Source organism: Pterocles gutturalis, unplaced genomic scaffold, assembly GCF_000699245.1.
Source record: "Pterocles gutturalis isolate BGI_N339 unplaced genomic scaffold, ASM69924v1 scaffold48750, whole genome shotgun sequence".
NCBI lineage: Eukaryota > Metazoa > Chordata > Aves > Pterocliformes > Pteroclidae > Pterocles > Pterocles gutturalis.
In genome coordinates this window covers 16,873-37,150 of record NW_010142704.1, presented here as the reverse complement: position 1 = coordinate 37,150, position 20,278 = coordinate 16,873, and the positions used below count along the sequence as shown (strand labels likewise).

The window sequence follows — 20,278 nt, the reverse complement described above, 5'->3', positions numbered from 1 at the left end:
GAGGGAGGGTATCACGAGCATAACCGAGATAAAAACAACATTTTGAAGAGCTTCTGGTAGACTCACTCCAATATCTAACATTTGAACATTATAAACGTGTAAGCAATTCCTGTAACGTTACTCCACTGTATCGATTTAATATATGCATATCAACAAAATTACATCTAACACTAACACAGTAATTGTACCTAAAATTAAAATATTACATAAATATCAGAGACAAGGCCTAGATATACTTTGTCACAAATTGTGTTACAACTCAACTTGTAAAGAGCCAATAAAGTCTGTAATACATTCTTTAGGCATTTTGAAAAGCTTAACTCTATGTATTAAGAAACATTTAGTTACACGACATAGCTACTGAACTATTGTACAATTACAGCGGAGGATCATTTATCTGTACAAGAAGTAGTAAGGAACTGTAGTTTACATTAAGATTTCAGTTCTAATAAAGATTCTTTTCCACTCATATTTTCTTGAGCTATTTTCAGAGCTATTTCATCCATGATGCAGTTTTCAACCTTATGTGATGAATACAGTGAGTATTTTCTCCCTTAGGAATCTCAAACTTAAGCATGCAGACACAATACACCTGTTAAAATGTCAGTTCTTCAGAAAAAACAATCACCTTCCCTTCCCTCTTTCATTCAATTATCTGTTTCATATCAGAACTGTGAAAGTGAAGAAAAGACAGCTTCACTCAGTGCTAAGCTTCCTCCCACTGTCCCGCACTCTATCTTGAAAGGACTTCTATGTTTATCATATAGTACTCTTTTCCCCTCACAAAGATTATTTGCTGCAAAGAAAAAAAAAAATCTGAGCTCTCAGATGAGAGCAGAATGAGAATGTTGTCAATGTGAGAATTTCACAACAGAATGAGACTGTTGTGAAAATGTTTCAGTCAACTCAGTGTTAAGTAATGGAATTCCTTTGGCTCAAATCCTAACCTTTTCACGAAGCCCAACTTGAACTTAGTACAACAGAAGAAATCTTTTTCCTTGAAAGAAAGAGGCCCTCCAAGAAATGTGCAAAAAAATTTGCAGACAAATTACTAGCAATTCTAGCAATCAATGTTAGAATCTATTTTTTTTTAATTACTGTGCATTAGAATTCAGCAAATTAAAGCTTTGCGGCCCTACAGTCTGATACTTTGGTACCAAAACCAGTGTAGCTAGTACATACTGGAAAACATTTCCTCTACTTTTCACAAGTGACAAAATACCTAATACGTCAAAATAACTCCCTGTAGTGAACTTCAAAAGCTATCTGAATACAAATTTCTCTCTACTAGCCACAGAAGGAAACTCCAGCTTTCCAAAAACACTCAGGGGAGTCAGCCATGTAGCTGCTAATGAACTTCACTGGAAATTATTGAAAAGTTCTGAAAAGCTGCTGAAACTTTTTCAAATGCCTGTAAAATCCTTGAAAAAATCCTTCTCAAAACACATCAGCATGAGACACACTACCTGGTATTAAACCATTAAACAGATTATCTTCTATCAACATCTTTCCAAAGAATGGCATCAAACGAGAATGCATACTGACTTCCATTCAAATAAAATGTATCCAAAAGTTAACTACATATATCAGCTACACAGATTTCTGCTCTAGCTAATCTTGCAAACCTACAGAAAGCAGCTATACTCAGCCACACAAAAACACAGTAACAGAGAAGTGTACTACTTTTGTACTTACAAAGTCTTGTCGAATGTCATTGAAGTCCTTGCCATACTTTTCCAATGCCTCTTCAAATAAACTAGCTTCTGATGCTGACCACTCTTCCATTTCATCTCTACACAAGACAGGCCCTCCAAGAGGTACCAGAACACTGATGGCACTGCTCAAATCATAGTTGTGTTTATGCAGGGTATCCATTGCATGAAACTTAGCAAGGAGAGGAAGAGAATAAAAAACTTGTTTAAATAGAGAGCAGTCCATTTCAATTCCTGCAAATTCAACGTATTATTTTCTGTAAGCCATGCAAGAAGCCTCAACTAACACTAAATATAGAATCTAACTTGATATCTTCTCTGCTGTGGAACATAAGGAAAATAAATTGTTTATTACTTAATTTGGGAAAAGAAATGCCGTAATAAAATATTTACTGAAAATGACATTAGTTTATTAGTTCCTGCAAATTACTAGCAAACATTTCTAGAGAATCTTTAGTTGGTAGAAATTGGTTCCAAGTAACCCAATAGAGACAGTGGCATATATTGACTGAGGGGCCATTTCCAATTAACAGAAGTTCTAAACAGTAGCTAAATAGCTGTCGAGACATCTATGTGCTCAATATTCTCACTGCTGGGGAAGGAAGTGATTTATTCATTATCATCATACTGAAAAACAAGTGATGTTCTTGTCCCTTGCTAAACTCTGTTGTCAGAGATGGGTAAATGAGGTTTCTTTGGTTATTTCACTTTGCCTCATAAAAGAGAAAAACAGAAAATGAACAAGTTACAGTATTTCACTTTAGAGGTAACACTGAATAGTCACATCACTAACCAGCGATGGGGAATATCAAAAGTAAGCAACTATCTCACAAATCCACCCACAAGGAAAATAACCAACATACAAGAAGCCTTTCTGACTCAGCATCCCCAAAGCCCCCACCACCACCATCTTCAGTTGTTGTGCTGAAGGAGGTATTAGAGATATGAAGTGCAATAACGTGTGTGACTGTGTAACATCAGTCACCTGCTTATTTGTCCCATCACAGCCATAAGCTGTAACTGAAGCATGCAACCCCTCACATAGCCCTGAACTCCTCTTACATGAGGGGGTACCTGAAACCTTTCAAGGAAGGAACACTCTTGCATTGTGTGTCAGTACAGCACTTAATAAGCAACTCCAGTTGAGCTGCTGCATACAAATGTACCGCAAATAATGAATCCTCCTTATCTTTTGCCCTCTCCTATGAGTGGCTAAAGTCATTCTCCATCTTTCAATACACCTCTTTGAAAGCTATCAAGCACAATATTATTGAACTGTTTTGTCTGCAAGAAGTGAGGTCACTAATATCCTACAATATGTTGTTTCACGTATGGTTCAAATTGAATTCGCCCACCTTGAGAAAAAGCTATTAAAATGCAGTATTCCAATATGGAAATACATAACAGAATGTCTAAAAACCATAATCTTGAAATCAGAGAATGTAAAATGAAACCACTGGTTTATTGCTTGTCATTCAGACAATGAGTAAACCTGGCCTAAAGATCAAACACTTACAGTGTATGTGTTACTAAGGTTTACTTTGCAACCCTTGTGGAAAGGCAGTACATACCAGGCATTTTTTGAGCAGCAGCTAAGTCTGTATCTATTCATTGATACCAGCTTTTTTTAAAATGACAACACAAGTCCATGAATCAGGATTTTGCTCTTGCCTTATGTTCATTTTTCCATCTATAATAAACACGTGATTCCATAAAGCTTTTCTATGATATTACTAAAGAAAAGATTCATAAGGAATTCTGTGGCTAAGTACTGTCTTCTCTGAGCTGTTCTGCGACAGAAGACCACTGAGAAGTTCCCACAATAACACTCCCTGCCTTCTGCAGGTTTGTCAGCTCTCACCTGCAATCAAATTCCCACACAGCAGTGAGTAAACTGTGCTAGCAAAAGCAGCCTGAAGACATTACTAGAATTCAAGACAAAAAGTTCTGGAGCATCTCCTTTTTATCTGCTTTACCCAAGGATAAGAGGACTGCAAGAAAAAAGTAGCGGGTACCTGATACCTAAGCAGCAGGAGGCTGGGAAGACCTGGCCTTACCACTCCCAAATAGGAGCTTGAAGAACAGACCAAGAACCACCCTACCCTAAGAACTCTTCCCCAGAGCATACTGTCCAGCACAGACAAATGGACCCACCAGAGGAAAGGTATTAGCCACACACACAGAGGGAACTTCAAGTTCACATTTAAACAGATGAAGGAAGAAACTATCCATCAAAAGCCAAGGACGGACAGCATGGAGCTGAGAAGAAAGGGAATGACAGGACATGCTGCAAACACACTGTAACACAAGAGTTCCCAAAACAGCTGCAATTTCAGTAGTCAGTTAAATCAACTGGACTGAACTGCCTCAAACAAAGCATTTAAACTGGAAACAGAATATGGATTCTATAATTCAATAAAATGTTAAGCACATTTATCTTGGGATCCACATATATGTAAATCTAATAAAATCCATTAAAGAGTTGTTGTTCAAAATGCAAAGGAAAACCCTGTTCATACATTTCATTTTAAGGAAACAAACAAAACCAGATTTACTTCCTCATAGTAAAGTAGCATGGGCTCCTCCAAACAAGTCCACCACAAGGAGCAATCGATCCCATCAGCCTGCTTTGCTTTAACGGCTCTCATTGTCAGCGTACGCACTGCATGATGTTTAGAAATCTGAAACAGAAAGTCCCCCTAGTTTCCTTCTCTTCTCTGAGATCAATTTTCCCAAGATAAAACATTGCCTCTGAGAAAGCCAGAAATGCAAGTTTCAGTTGGTTGCTTGTCTCACAAGTCTTTATCACTGTAAGAAAAGAACATTTACTATCACCTAAGAAGGTAAATATGCGTTGTTTCATGTCTTCCAGTAGGGTTTTCCAAAAGTATTGGTAGTTTCCTGTCTTGTCTCATTACCTTCTCCATGTTTTCAAAATAAGGAAGCCTGAAAGTAGCCTCTCACTTGCTGTTAACCTGTAAGACCTCCCTAACATGTACATCCACTCTGAATTCACTCATGTTTATAACCTATGCATTCATTGTTTGGTTTTTTTTTTATTATCAGTCTGTTTACAGCCATCTCTAATTGCAACAACTAATTAGGAATACTGGAAAGCCACAGGTGTGGTGTACAGAAATCCCATTAATAGCACTTCAGGTGCAAGGGTTATCTGCCTTGCACTAAGAATACAGACGGCATAATTTTCTTAGTATTACCTATCTACATCCCTTCCAAAGCATAAATGAGATACACCACAAGTTCTGCAAATATCTGTACTAACTTTAACTGCTGCTCAAAATATGCTCCCAATTAACATGGGAATGTCTGAAAGAATTAACAACTATAATGGCAAATATGTCTTTTCTTAACTTAGAAGGAAGAACATTGCCAAAGAGCACAAGAGAAGGGTTTTAAAAAGCTGAGGGGGTAGGAAAATGAGAGAGAACAGACAGACATAATAATTAAACCTGGGGTGGCTCCTCTGGTGTCTCATCGTAAAATATGCCATTCATTAAATGTAATGGAACTTAATGGATCATTTGCAATGAAGAAACATTTATATGGCACTCAAACACTAAATGTATCTCTCTATTAGCAGCACTGCACATGTACTTTCAAACAAGAAGAAACTGCTATAAGGATGAATCTATTCCATTGATCACTGAATACAGTAAGTAGCATGTGCAATCTGTGGGATTTATTAGAAAGTTTTAATCCAATGAAACCTGAATAAAATGAAAAATGTTAAACTAAACTATTTTGATGGAAAAAATAAAGCACTTAATGTGAACAGAATTGTGTTGGTAAGGTCATATCAGCAAGCATGAAACGGAAAACTAATTTTGAGCATTACTGAAAACATTACATTCTGCCAGTGCCTTTACTGCTACACTACCATAGTCCAGACTAAATCCATTTCCTGTTTAATAGCCTTTGTGTACACTGCAAAATGTAAGAAATGAAATACTTTTGTCATAATACTAATGAATATATTTTATCTGGAATGTAAAAACTACCCTACTGAATCAGACTAGTCATCCATCTAGCCAAGCATATTGTCTCTGACAGCAGCACCAAGGATACTAGTTAAAGAAAATATGCAAGTAAGTCTAACCACTGTTTGAGGTCAATTCTTATTTCATTCACAACCATTTGAAAATCTTGGGAATTAGGAATGCTACATGGTACACACATCCCTATTCTGCTCAGCATTCATTTATGGACCCATGGTCCGTAATTTTTCTAACCTCTTTTTTAACCTGGTGATATTGTCCGTTTCCACAAAATGCCATGTGCCTAAATTCCACCGTGCAAGGCTGTACTTTAACTATTTTAAACTGATCTGCTAGCTTCACTGAGTGTCCTCTGGTTCAAACATTCAAATATCTGATGAACAGCAGATCTACTTTAGCCTTATATTATAGTCTTTACGATTCTGTACACAAATACTTAAAGTAGTAAACAACTCCTGCTGATGTCTTTGGAAATCTAAGTCAAACTTGATTCTACAAAACAATAAGATTTTGTTCTCACAGTTTTCCTGTCACACTTTTATTACTGTAGCTCTTCTTTTCATCTCAGCTAATATGAATATACAGAGACAAAACTTTAGTCTGTAATAATACTTTTAACTTTCTCTAAAAGATGCAGGTACTTATATTACAGTGAAAATTTTATCAACCTAAGGAAACATCCTAAGAACATACTAAGTAAAATGTTCTTCAAAAAGTTGCTTCCAAGTGTGACTGCTTATGCTTTAGAAAATTTACTGAGACACACATATAGTAAGTACAAAATCTTATCTAAAAAATTTAAATCAGCTTTATTACAACATACTTCAAACCACACTACTGATCAACTATACCAAGTGAATCCCTATACAATATGTTATTATCCACCCTGCTATATTAATCATCACATATGAAGAGGTATTTAAATACATGTCAGCTTCAGTCAAATGATTTACAGTATGATTACAAGGGCAGCACCAACATGCTTATAGAAAATACACAGGATTATCTACAATATACACAGTCACCTGGCACGGAGGTATCTAAATGAAAACAGATACCCAGAGCACAGCAAGTACAGAAGTAATAGATAGGGTTGAATTTACAGATGTAAAAAAGTTGTAGGGTTTTTAAGAAGTCACCTACCAGTGTGATGTCTCGGGAGGCAGCAGCGGCACTCATGTGTAAACTAGGTTGCCTGACAGAACTACTGCAGTCCAATGCTCGAGCAAACGTGCCAACCGCACTAGGACAGAGAAATAGTAGACAGTAAATGCACAGAAAGATTTAACCTCTTTTTTTATTGCCAGACTCTACGTCATATCTATAAAAGCATTATTTTAAAAATAAAAGTCACTTACTGTTACTCTTAAGATTTCAGATCTTTGCTAACAAAGGATAACTTGATAAAGACAAATCACCAAGCACTGCCATAAAAACTCTGACCTTCTCCCTCAAAAGTAACAACCTACATGTAAGAACAACAGCATGGGAACAAAAGATACTCAAGAGAATTCTAACACACCAATTTTTTATTAATTATGAAGTCAAAGACCTCACTCAGTTTCGGATTTACAATTGTGACTATTATTTTTAAAATTGAGAAGCCAAAACACTGTTTAACAAATTATAATACAATTAAAAAAGGGGGTTCACCGTGTTCCCATGACGAAATTAATAACATTTTAGTCACTTCAGTCCACTTTAGTCCACTATTTCCATTAGTAAGGCAAAGAAAGCATATGAGCTTAGTATTAGGTACCTCCAAAACCATATTTTTGCCACAAGTTTTCTGTAATGATCAAATTCATGGATCTCTCAGTCTACTTAATAAAAGCATTCCAGCATTATTGAACTGGAAGAATTTTTCTCCAAACCTTTACCTTTTTGTTGCACCTTTGTTGATGTATTGTACATGGTATTTATCAGACTTACCAGAGCAACAAAATACAAGGAATAGAGGTGGAGAATTAGTGTGACAGTGACTGTGCTAAACTGCAAACTTAACTTGGAAGCACATTTATGATACAGCATACATGGTGAAGGGAAAGATACACAAGAAAATTTGACTGGGTTCAGCGTATCATAGAGGAAATGAGCAAAGATGCAAGAACACATGAGAAAGATTATTAATTAATAGAACAGGAGCTGCTCCAGTACCCAGAGTTGCATAATGACTCCTGAAGTGTGTTGTGTCACTATGATATTAGAAAAAAATGATTTGTCACAGTTACAACGTAAGTCCTTCTAAATTCAAAGATCCAATTACTGACTTGACATTTTTAATACAGTGTAAGCCTCTGGACTACGGACTGGAGCCTCATTCAGCAGTTACATTTCACACAAGTTGTAAGCACAGAATTATACTAATGAGGAATGTCACACTGACAGCAGCAACACACTGTGTCACACTACTGACTACTACAAACCCAACATTCAACAGTAAGATAATGTAATGCGCACCAAGATTTTCACTCGCTAAGGTATATCATTGGTCATGAAGAAACTGTTATTGCAATTTTATATTGAGTCTCAAAACATTTAATACTGAATGCATGTTTCGGTACTCGCTGCCCAAAACTTACAAGACACAGTCAAGATTCAACAGCAGTGATTCACACACTCCAGATATTATCTGCTTAAATTTCTAAAGGCTGTGGAATAAATAAGTTATATTCAAATGCTGTTCCACAACGTTTGCTCCCTCTTTCAAGAGACAGCAAATATGTGACAAGAACACACAAATACACATTCTGTTTTCTTTTTTAAAAAGTTTGGCAGTACATAAAGCAGTATTTGTCCACAAATCGGTGTAAGAAAAAGACTCTATTGTGAACATTTCCTGATAATCAGTCAACCCCTTTAAACATGTTGGCATTGATAAGAGCTGTAGCTAAACAGTCTTTCATGTAATCCTTCTGTTGCTACTGTTCAAACCAATTCCCTTCTGCTGCTACCTACTAGCTTATCTTCCTTTTGCATAATTAACACTATTTTCTTCTGACCATATTTCTCAGATAAAATCAGAGTATGCTATGGAAACTACAGAGTATGTCCTCACAAAGCACTCTCTAGCACATCAAGCTGCCATCAAACTTTTTAGGCTGACTTCAGAGCCCAAACATATGTGAATTATGTTGCCCAGCATGTCAAAATGAAGACACAATATAAAGCTAGGTTTATTTCAAACAAGTGATAAAGAGGTAAGAATTGATGCACTAGTTGATATTGCTTCCACTGCTGTATTGAGTAGGAGAGACTCACAACTGTCAGAGGAATGATTCGTGGGAATCTGGGGTACATGAGTGCAAAACAAGTAAGAATCACCATAAAACACAGGCCATGTGCCATTTTGACAGGGGGGACAGCAGTGTGTCTGTCTGTGGCTATATCTTGAAAGCAATGTCATTTCCAGTTCACGTTTCCCTGGAAACCTTTGACAAACAGTGAATTTTTAAGACAATCCAAACAAGTACAGGAATTCTAGAGCATTTGGTTGTTAAATAGAAATAGACTCAACAGTAATATACAGTGCTCTGGATAGCCATGGAGCCCAAATACAAATTTAGTATTAATTTTAGAAATCATTAAAATACCTTAATTTTTATGTTTTTCCATTTAAAATGCAGGTATGAGGAACATATCGATACAAAGATCAGATGTCCTCTATCATTTTTCCTTGTGTGATTTTTTTTTTCTAACAATATCAAAGAATTACTTTAAAAATACTGAAATGAAAAAATAACTAACCAATGCCTATTTCCAGAAGACACACTATTGTCTTCACCTACTTGTTACCAAAATAAAACTCAGTATTAAACACACACAGGCTGAGCAGTCAGACCCTAATTACTCACTTTTTTTCATTCAAGCAGACTCTTTAATGTAAGTGTTCCATTAAGTTGGTAGAATCCAAAGAATAACTGTAAGTATTTAACTGAAACTATATTTAATTCAATAACAGTAATAATCTCATGTAACCACAAAAAAGCAAGCTAGTCACAGATTAGTTATTCAACGAGTAAATTAAAGCACAGAGACTTCAAACAGAAACCACTCCCCACACCTCCCAAAACAACCTAAAGCCAAAAGGCACACAGATAATGAATTACACAGGTGGCAGAGAGATGGACAACAATGATAAATAATTGGTGATATCAGCAGAGTGATCACTCTTAGCACAGGCTATATCAGCAAGCAGGTATAAGAGCTTCAAGGGCTAGACCAAATTACCCTAATTAGGTTTTCCTTGTTTTAAGACCAGAACTAACAAGTTTCTCTCAAGGACTTAGATCAGAGATTTCAGCTGACAACCATACAAACATAAAACAAATCAAGACAATCCGGTGCCAGGATCTAAGACAATGGAACAAATCCACAAATGCAGCAAAACTCAACAATAGCTGTGTCAAAAAAACCCTGTCAGCAAACTCTCTAGGGATGAAGTAGCTCATAATCATTTTGTCATGCCTGTGTGCCCTACATTCAAGCAAAACATAAGATTAGGTATTGAACAGAGAAAATACATGGCTCCAAATTTCTTATAACTCAAGTCTAAGACATTAAAGGAAGTAATTGTTCAAATTTTTGCATAAGATTAGTATTGGTGATAAGTCAATGAAATTCTGAAGCAGCAAACACAAGAGACCATCATAACACATTTCTGAAGATTCAATTGCTCATCGATCTACCCTCTGAAAAGGGCTGTTATTTACCAAAGAAAATCTGGGACCACTGTTATTATACAGTGGATAAAACCAGTCACTAGTCTCCCTGCTAGCAACAGCAGTCCAGCATCAAACCATATCCAGAAAGTTCTGGATCCAGGATAGTAACTCTCTTATTTTCTTCTACCTTGTGTTCTCAAAAATCCAGCCGAGACAGAAATTCTTTTTAATCTGAGGATGTTTATTTTAAAATTGTTCACTTTTATACATTCTTTTTCACCCTCTGTTTCAGTGGTGCCAAATCAGTAGTGTCTATACTCTGGACAAATCCGTTTAAAGTTAACCACCTCTGTGCATACACGAATCTGCAAATTCACAGTTCTCCTCATATATTTGCAAACTAATGAATGAGACCTACACCTCACCTCAGAGTTAACAGTTTTGAGGGAAATAATTAAATGTACCTTTGGTGGTTTACTGCATACAAGGAAAGCTTTTTGTTTTCCTTATTATCACATTAACATTCCTCTTCACTGAGCTGGAAACAGTCCTAAAAGATGACCTCCTAGACTGCTACCAGTAACAGCATTTTACAAACAGGCAATTAAAATCTGATTGCTCCTTAAGAGAGTCTATTGATACTTAAAGTCTTGGAAAGAAGAAAGCAAAAAAAAATACTTCTTAAGTTCAAAAACACCCCTGAGATTTTTATTACCGGATAATGCAAAATCTGACATGAAGAACTTATTCATAGTGAAATTATGCTGTTCCAAGAAGACGTATTTCCTTGCATTTCTAAGCAACTGTCTATACAGTGCTATGCTTCATTATTATCACTTCAGATATGTAGAGCACAAAGGGAGATGACATGATAAACATGAAAAGTCACCTGCCACTAGTCTTTGAAAGACTCAAAGTTAGGAAAAAGGGTGGCATTACATATAATGTACCCTGTGCACCACAACTAACCTTCAGTTTAATTACTGAACATATAGAAATGGCATATATGTGAAATCTTATTATTCAACAGAAACAGAATCTGATACACACGTCGTTTAATTCACAGGATATGATTTAAGAGATCATCTGTACTCCACTCTGCAGTTTCAGTCAGAGGAGATTTACAGCCCCTGAAAAGCAGGTCCATGAAAACACTGTTGCAGTTTTTTCTTTATAATGCAATAGATCAAAATTCATGAAAAAATGCAAAAGGAGATTCAGCTCCAAGTCTGAATTAGTTTTCCAATTACTTTGGTCAAGAAGAAATGCAGTAACACAAAACACACAAATGAATAAGGCATATTGGCCAGGCATGACAGACAGGCAGAGAAACTCAGTATTTTTTATACTACTAGTAAACTTGATGTGAACATATTTTTCCTTTTTATTGCCAAACCATCTGCCAACCATTAGATGCGGTAATTCATCTCTCTAGCAAAAAGCTAGTTTTGTGAGTACAGCATTGGCATCAAGATTTTTCACCATCTTTACAGCATGATTTTATGTTGCAATTCTGATATTAAATGTCATTACCTCTTTAATGAACTCCAATTCCTCTTGTTTCTCACCTAAAGAGAATCCAGAAGCACACTAAAGCTTCCAAACCAGTGACTTTTACGTATTCATGTTCATTGATGAGCTTTGGGAGTATTGTTTACTGACACTGACTACAGTGAATTATCTTGCAAGAACAATTACTATTTAAGCACATTTTTAAATGTTTTCAATTATTGTTCTCAGTTAACGAGTATATTCTTTTCCTCAATATGACAGAAGATATGCTTTGAAGCTGCATTGTGTTCCTCACTGTAAGATAAATCTATGTAACAAATACACCTCCTTGTACCATGAGCAGTTATAACTAAATCAGTAGTAACCAACAGAAATTAATATAATCACTTTCTTAGAGAAAATGGAAAAGTGGCAACAACACAGGAAAGATCAAGGTCTAATTCAAAATGACTAACACAATTTTCCATTTTTCTGTGATTTTACACCAAAAAATAAGCAGACATTCAAATTAAGAGAAATGCGTTACGTTAGCCAGAGTTGTGCAATGCTATTTTAATTTCAAAGAAATTAAAGAACAAAATTTTAAGGTAGAGATGCAATGCTTTCAGGCTATTTTAATTAGTCTTCAAAATTATATTTTATCTGGAAATAAGCTGGGACCACAAATGTCTGGAAAATAGCTTGATTATAGTCCTTCTAGAAGACTATAATATAGTTAGATGAAGCAGAAAAGAACTAAGCTGTTAACTGTTTCACTGCATCATGAAGTACATAAACAGAACTTGAATCTACCAAAAACTTATAATGTAACAATTTACAGACTAAGTTAAGAGACAGAAAGAAAATGGAAAAGGAAAAAAAAAAAAAAAAAAGGGTGAGGTCTACACCTCTCAGCATCTGTCCAGACTGGAGCCCACAACTCCTACCACATTTGAGTCTGGTCTGGACCATTTTTGACTCCTTGACAAACTACGAAAAAAGGACAGGACTATTATGTTATACACACAACAGAAAAGTTTCTATTTCCTAATACTATGCAACTTGGACCAGAGTTAGAAACAGAACATGAAATCTCACAAGGAAATTAAGTATTCCTTCTATTTTAGGAATGACAGAGACTGATGTCTGGAGAAAACAGGATGCATTTACATCAGTGTTTCACTTCAAATTAGAAATGGAGTTGCAAAGCAACTTTATCTACTGCACTTTAACCAACATCAAAAGATATCCTGTAGAACACAAACTGGATTTCTGTTATGGTTCATGTATCCTATTGATATTTAGTCCACAGGACCAGATTTGAGCAGTTTTATTTTTAAGCTAACTCTAAATGTACATACAATTTTCATGTGGACAGATCTAAACTGCTATTGCAGCTTCTCAGAGTCCTGTTCTTGGAAAATGTTAGACACAGAACTGTTCCCAATATATATGACAGAATAAAAATTAGTTGATGAAGCTGTATCTTATTTGAATGGAATAGAAAATGGTGTTGGAATTATCTTTGCCAGAGTATAAATAACAGTGCACTACCCAAAAAACTAAAAACCAGAATACATTAGTCTGATGCCTCAAGCTTCTCCTAACAGATGTTTTTGCTAGTTCAAGCAAGAGCCCTTGCCCAAATTATGCTTCAGGAGTAACAATAAGGTACTTTCGAGATTTGTAAATCCACAGAGTCAAGTAAGACTTCTTAGGGAGCTCAAGGTTAAGGATCTTTCTGCTCAAGTACTCTTACCCTTTTTTTCAAGATCTCCATAGATTTTTCTGGCACTGCTACCTCCAATTTCTGGACAGGATAGGCATATTCTTCTACCTTTATATACAGCAAATTATTGCATACTAGGGCTTAGTGACAGGCCCAGACTGACCAAGCATATGAACTAGAAAAAAGGCCCCTTGTTCCTGAGACACTACACAGACCTTGTAAGACTGGCAAAGCTACATGCCTGAGGCCAAATATAAATGTTTTTGCAAATGGGCAATACAAATAGAAAAAGAGAGTATTTTAAATACCTTCTAAAGAACCAACAAAGCGTGCTTGTGTGATTGAAAGGGCTAAAGCCCATAAGGACAAAAGCAACTCTTCCTTCAACAGAGCAGACTGAAAAAACTGAGAAGAAATACTCCATGCCTTTGATGCAGCATGCAAAAAGGATCACGTAAAAATGTTTTTAAAATTTCATATACAGATAGCACATACACACTCAACCAAAATCACATATAGGAAAGCATCTACAAAGGAGTTCTCAAGTGTCAGAATTTCAAATTTGCAAAACTAAACATAACTTCCAGAAACCAGAGAAATACCATTCATTCTCACTGGAAACCCAGCAGGCACAGCCAGTGCCCAGTGATCTGCAGTTGAGCCACAGCCTTCAAAGCTAGCTCTGCTGTAAGCACAGGTTGCCAGATCATAATACCAACTCCACTGTTAACTCACACAACTTTTAATGGTCCAGTATAATGAAAGCTTTTACCTGGAAGGACACAGCATACTGATTTTAAAGCTGCCACAATCACCATAGGAGAACTGTTTCTCCAGAAATTGGTGAAAATCTATCCCAGAAGCACTTTATGGAACTGAAATATGATCTTGTAGCTTGTGAATACAAGTATACGGGAGCTTGGAAATAATTTCTGTCAGTTCAAAAGCAACTTACAAAGATAAATTGAGTTTTGTGAAAGAACATCAATAAAGTAGTACCCAAGTAACATCTGATTGCAGACGGTCATTAGTGATTGCCTACCACAAGATCTTGGATAGCTACAATTAGTCAGCCATGACTAAGACCCATTCCCACCAGAACAGAAACCTTCTTCACAGAAAATTATCAACTTCTAAACAAATGCGGTCTTGGTCAGAGCACAGCATTGCACAGGATCTCTTAAATAAGGGGAAGGAGAGAGAAGAATGTTTTTCTCTAAAAATGTTTGCCACTTCCCAGCAGACCGCTTGCTGGTACATTCCTCTAAAACATTTTCAGCTTCACAGTGTACTACTTCAGCTCCCCAGAGTGGCTACAAAACGTGGAGTGGAGGGATTCGAAGGCACTGAATGAACTCCAAAAATGTACGTAATCTTCATACGGAGAGCATTTTTAAGGCACCTCATAACAATTTGCCCACACATGCCCAGGTATTATATTTGTGGTGATAGAAGTAGTTCAATTTTCTGGGTCTGTTCTATGGAGCATCTACCAGGCATTGCGATCTTCTGACAAGATGTATGTTCACACCTATACGCCTTCTGGCTTGTCTGGAAATTCAACAGGAGCACGTAATTTTTACTACTGTATGGAAAGGATACAGCACTACAAAATGGGAGAGGAAGAAGAAACGGGTGGATCAGCATCCAACTGTAAAAAAATAAATCTGCAACTTATTTCACCACACACAAGCTGGAAAATATAAAGCAACTTCTCCACTTCCTTCCTGAAATGCTTTGTTCAAAAGGATGAAAGAATAAAGAACAAAAACTAGAAACAACATAAAAGTATTATTTGCCTAAGAAGATTTGAGACTACATTCTGCAACCAGGTTACAGAAGATATAGGAGACTGAGTGAATCAGGATAAAATCCCTGCATTAGCTGTGATTAACAGTTTTCTGCCATCATTAGAACTGTACCTTTGTATTGTATTTGTAAGTATGAATGACAGGACAGGCGAAACATGCTATAGGTTATGAGTTTAGAGTTGTCCTTCACTAAGAAATCTACAGAGTTTTGCAAGAGTTTTGCAAGGTTTTTTTTTTTTAAAGTAGAGACATTATTCTTAAAGGTATTTATTAATTCCAAAGGCTTTGATGTTCCTCTTATAAATCTACATAATCATATGTTAATTTATAAAATTCAACTGCCCAGATTTTTTTCACTAATGAAATACATCACTTCAAAACTTTTATTTCAACATTCATCCAAAATAATTCCACCGTATGTTACTCAGTTCATATGCAAATCGGGCAAGTTTTGCATCCTTTTAATTTGTTAACATTTTCTCTATTTCTAGTCTTAATTTTTATTTTACACTATGAAATTCCAAGTACTGTAATACAAGACTTAAATATTAGCACTGAAATCCTGTTTCATTTACTCTGAGGGGAAAACAGAACAATGTCTACATTAAGTATCAAATTCTACTGTAACTTGAATACTGTCAGCATAGCATTATTCCAAAACTCACTGTCTTTTTCTCTCTTCCGTATTGGTAGCTTCAAAGAATATGCAGAAGGTAATGGTCTGATTTTCTTTTTTAGCTAACTGTGCGAAAGAGAAGGGCTCACAAAATGGCAAGCAAGTTGATTAACACGATATAGGGGAATAAATAGTCAATAGTAAAAGGAAAAGGAATTTTTTATTAGAGGATTTTAATCTTACCGTGCTACAACTAAAAACTGGTCAATCTGACGGTCAGTAAGGGGGCTATCTGGATCCCATACTTTTACTTCCAGCTTTGCCTGTTCTCTGTCATCTAATTCTCCTGTCAAAAGGTAGATGGGACAAAACACTTATTACTCACAATGTTTTTCTGTGTGTATTTCCTGTAGTATGTTTAAAAGAGACACTGTTAATTTTTAAACACACATTCAGTACTTAACAATCAATAGTTATCCATTTAAATTCCATAATGTAGCATCATTAAAATAAATAACTTCCCTTAACATCAGCATTTCAATTTAAGGAGGCATTATTAGGAGGCATAGTATCAAAGAACTTTAATAAAATGTGATTATAAACTTGAAAGCATAACCTAAGTAGCCAGTGGTTTCTTTAACTCACTTTTCAACTATATCAAAGTTACCGTTTCACTTAAGCCATATTAAAATTAATTTTACACTTAACCAGCTTTAGCAATTAAATCCTATGCTCCCCAGACAAAAACTTTATGAAAAAGTGCTGTCTACTACATTTAATTATTTTTTCACTTCTTGCTTTCAGACACTACATTAACTGTATTGACACAAATCATATTATTAAAATTGCTGTGTAAGTTGACTAGTTATATCCTCTTATAAAATAATATAGACCGCTACAGCCTAAGAAAGTTACTACATACTACATCATCATTTCCCAAACTCCATTTGTCTGAACAGAGCAATTTGTGTACATGCACATGGCCAAAAACAACGGTGGTGGTTTCCAAATTTTAATTTGCCCTGTATTCATTGCTAAAAGAGCATAGCATTTGTACTGCTTGGAATAACAGGGAAGTGTGAAGACGCTACAATGATTCACGTTCATATGCAAGCCTAGATCTTGGCTTCACTAACTACACCAGTAACTTCTACTGCAAATCGAGGAACATTACAGATGGTCATTAAGTAGGCACCACATATTCTAGTAGTATGAGAACATTTACCTGTGGGAGTGGCCAACACATCTGTGGCCACAACAGACGATGAGAGCAAAGTTAAAATCATTGTCTTGCCTCAGTATTCTAGAATACGAGCATGTTCTTCCTCCAGTGAACATGTGAAAAACTCCAATGTTTAGTTGGCTGCCAGTACTTGTCTGCAACTTTTATGAGCTACTACAAGAATAAAAACCTGTTCTCAAATACAGCCATTCCATTTCTTTGAAAATCTAGGCTGTGCAGGTACCTCTCTGAGCACACAGAAGATCGCTTTAGTCCGTGCTATTTCTTATGACTGAATGAAAACAAATCAGTCTAAACACGCACAGTATCATCAAGACATGAAATAACCTGCACACTTAAGAGCCTGGAAGCACGCTGCAAACCAAGCACTGACTCTTCCGAAATCTGATCATGTATGGCAAGTTTCTGTAGCACATTCATTCTGGAAGGAAATGAAAATGTGGTATATATTCATCTCTACCAAATACACAAGTTAGAACTACACCGTGCTGTCAGGCTAATGTTTCAGGAACAAATTTCACAGTCACATTCTTAGAAAAACAAAGTAAATTACTTTCTTCTGATACACAAGCAATGAAGAATTGCCTGCCTATTGGGATTTCTGCTTCTGCCTAACATAATTCACATCCAGTACTGGAGAGAAACTGCTAATTTCTGGCAATCTTGAGTAGCATTTTAGGTCTATAAACTTATCCAATGGACTACATACTTGTCAATACATTCATTTTTCCATCTGTGATAGACACATTGTGGGTGATGTTCCACATCTTATAAATAATCTCTGAGCACTTCATTTCAATCTGTTAACACATAGTCTTTAAGTATCTTTAATGTTAGTTAACTGTTTCAGGACATCATATCCTGAAGATCATAACAATACTCTGTTTTTAGCGACTCCACTTGTCAGGTAGAGTTTCTTAATTTTGTATTTTGCATAATTTTCACTATTTTTCAAAATAACCTTTTTATTCTCCTTTTCAAAAAGTAATTTAGCAGTAACTTTAATCCAAACATATAAGATGAACACCTGCAGTACTCAGCTTTCTGAGTGAATCCATATTTCATTATTGCAAAACAGGGGTACCAGCTGTTGGATCCTTAACCACATGGGACAGAAAATCTGTAGTCATGATTTTTTGGTTATGGCAAGAAGGCAGACATGTCCATGGACTGCAGTTGGACACCAGACCAATAGTTTGTTCTGCAGAGTTCCTCCTACTATACTATAAATTCATTCAGGGCTTGATACAATCTCTTGAAATCAGCCAGGAGTTTTAACTCAGGCATTAATTATCCAGACTCACTAGCTACACCTAAGCACATAAACATGAAGGCATTTGCAGATGATTACATTCTTAATGCTTAGCACATACCTAAGAAGTAAACTCAGTGTCTTTGTGTTTCAGTTTTATACCTGTGAAACAGGAATATCTCTTAGCTACATTGCAATGACAGGGAAGAGAGATACTTTCCAGTTCTTATCCCCCTGTACTCCCATTCAGCATGCAACACCACAAAATTTCTGTTACTGAAATATGGGATCAAACTTGGTAGATATAGCATTTAACAGATTTTTGACAGTATACTAACTGCACATAATCCTAAATGCCTTTTTGAACATAGTTTCATGTGCTATATACAACACTGTAAAAAAAGGCAACTAGTCACTGAAAATGAGATTTCAATTCACAAACCATCTTCTCATGCTGCTGTTTAGACTGTTTGTCTCAAACTTCTTCACTAACTTACAGATGAGAAAAATAGCATCACATTGGATTTGCTTGTACTGTCCAGGTATAAAGTCCCAGACACTAAGCCTGTCTATCTAAAGTAAAATCTGAGCTTTCTCCATCAATGAAAAGCTGATTAGTCCCCCCCAAAGCAGTCAGCATATTCATACTGCATAAATTGAATTACACATTCAAACACAGTTAATTATCACACAGCTTTTTGCAGAAAAAGGATTGGGGACGAATGAACAGCTTACCTGAGCTGTTACAAAGTGTCGCAGAAACTGTCAGTGGGAAAATAAGTTTCACATGAGGTATGGGAAGAAATACATCTTTCAGATAGACGTAAAACGTTATCTACTGACACTTAATGAGTTCAACTGCATAAACTGAATTACTGGTAAACAGCTAGCTGATTGTTGGTCTCAGCTAACAGAAATTACAACCGTTCGCACTATAAAAGCTCTGTAGACAGAATTCCTATTACTCATTTTACTTTTTTTTTTTAATGATGTGTCTCACCAGTACTGATAGTCAAAGATCATACAGAAAAAAAGTTCAAAAATTTACACTCAACTCTGCAAAAAATAAAACTGAGTTATGTGCAGATAACTTCTCTGATTAAAGTAACATGAGAAAGCTTAGACTATTTTACAAGTGTAGGCAAAATAAAAATTACTGTTTACCTTTCAATGGCAGAAAAATTCCCCCTCCCTTAGCTTGCCTAACAGATGTATATTCAATATTTCAATTAGTCATTCCAATAATGAGTTGTATGTTCACACAAATATTACGGCAAAACTCAATTTATGAACATTACAGATGATACAAGCCCATTATTAGTCTACAGCAATTTAAACTGGTACTGAACATTTTTTAATCCAATGAAACATGCATAGTTGAGTCCCCTCCTATCTTCGAGAAAACTAGTCTATAAAATTTCAGTCGTTCTTCACTTGAAAAATCCCTTTTGAATAAAAACTGCCTTCAACTCCAATGACCTTAGTGCTCAGCCTTGCGGTAGTTACAAATGAATCACAGATGATCAAAAGACAAGACCTCACAAAGCACTCAAAAAAGCTTTTAGTTCATTGTATTCTATAATCCTAGAAATAAACAGAAAGAAATACAATTGGGCTCAGAATAAACTAAACTGTACCACGCAGTCATGACCAACTTCTCCATAATGCTGCACCAAGAATGGCTGGCTTATGGGAATGTTCAGTGCTGGAAGAAAGGAACAAATCATGCTGCCTCTTTCTCAAA

General features: G+C 36.0%; 1 protein-coding gene across 1 annotated transcript in view; it reads right to left on the bottom strand.

The window, feature by feature from the left end:
- Positions 1 to 1,695: 1,695 nt before the first annotated feature.
- Positions 1,696 to 20,278, bottom strand: part of LOC104469788 (metastasis-associated protein MTA3) — a gene marked incomplete at both ends in the record, with an annotated part of 28,329 nt that continues 9,746 nt past the window's right edge. The window contains 3 exons of the mRNA XM_010084458.1: positions 1,696 to 1,884; positions 6,872 to 6,971; positions 16,283 to 16,385. Of these exons, the coding sequence (XP_010082760.1) occupies positions 1,696 to 1,884; positions 6,872 to 6,971; positions 16,283 to 16,385 (392 nt within the window). The remainder of the gene's footprint in view (positions 1,885 to 6,871; positions 6,972 to 16,282; positions 16,386 to 20,278) is intronic.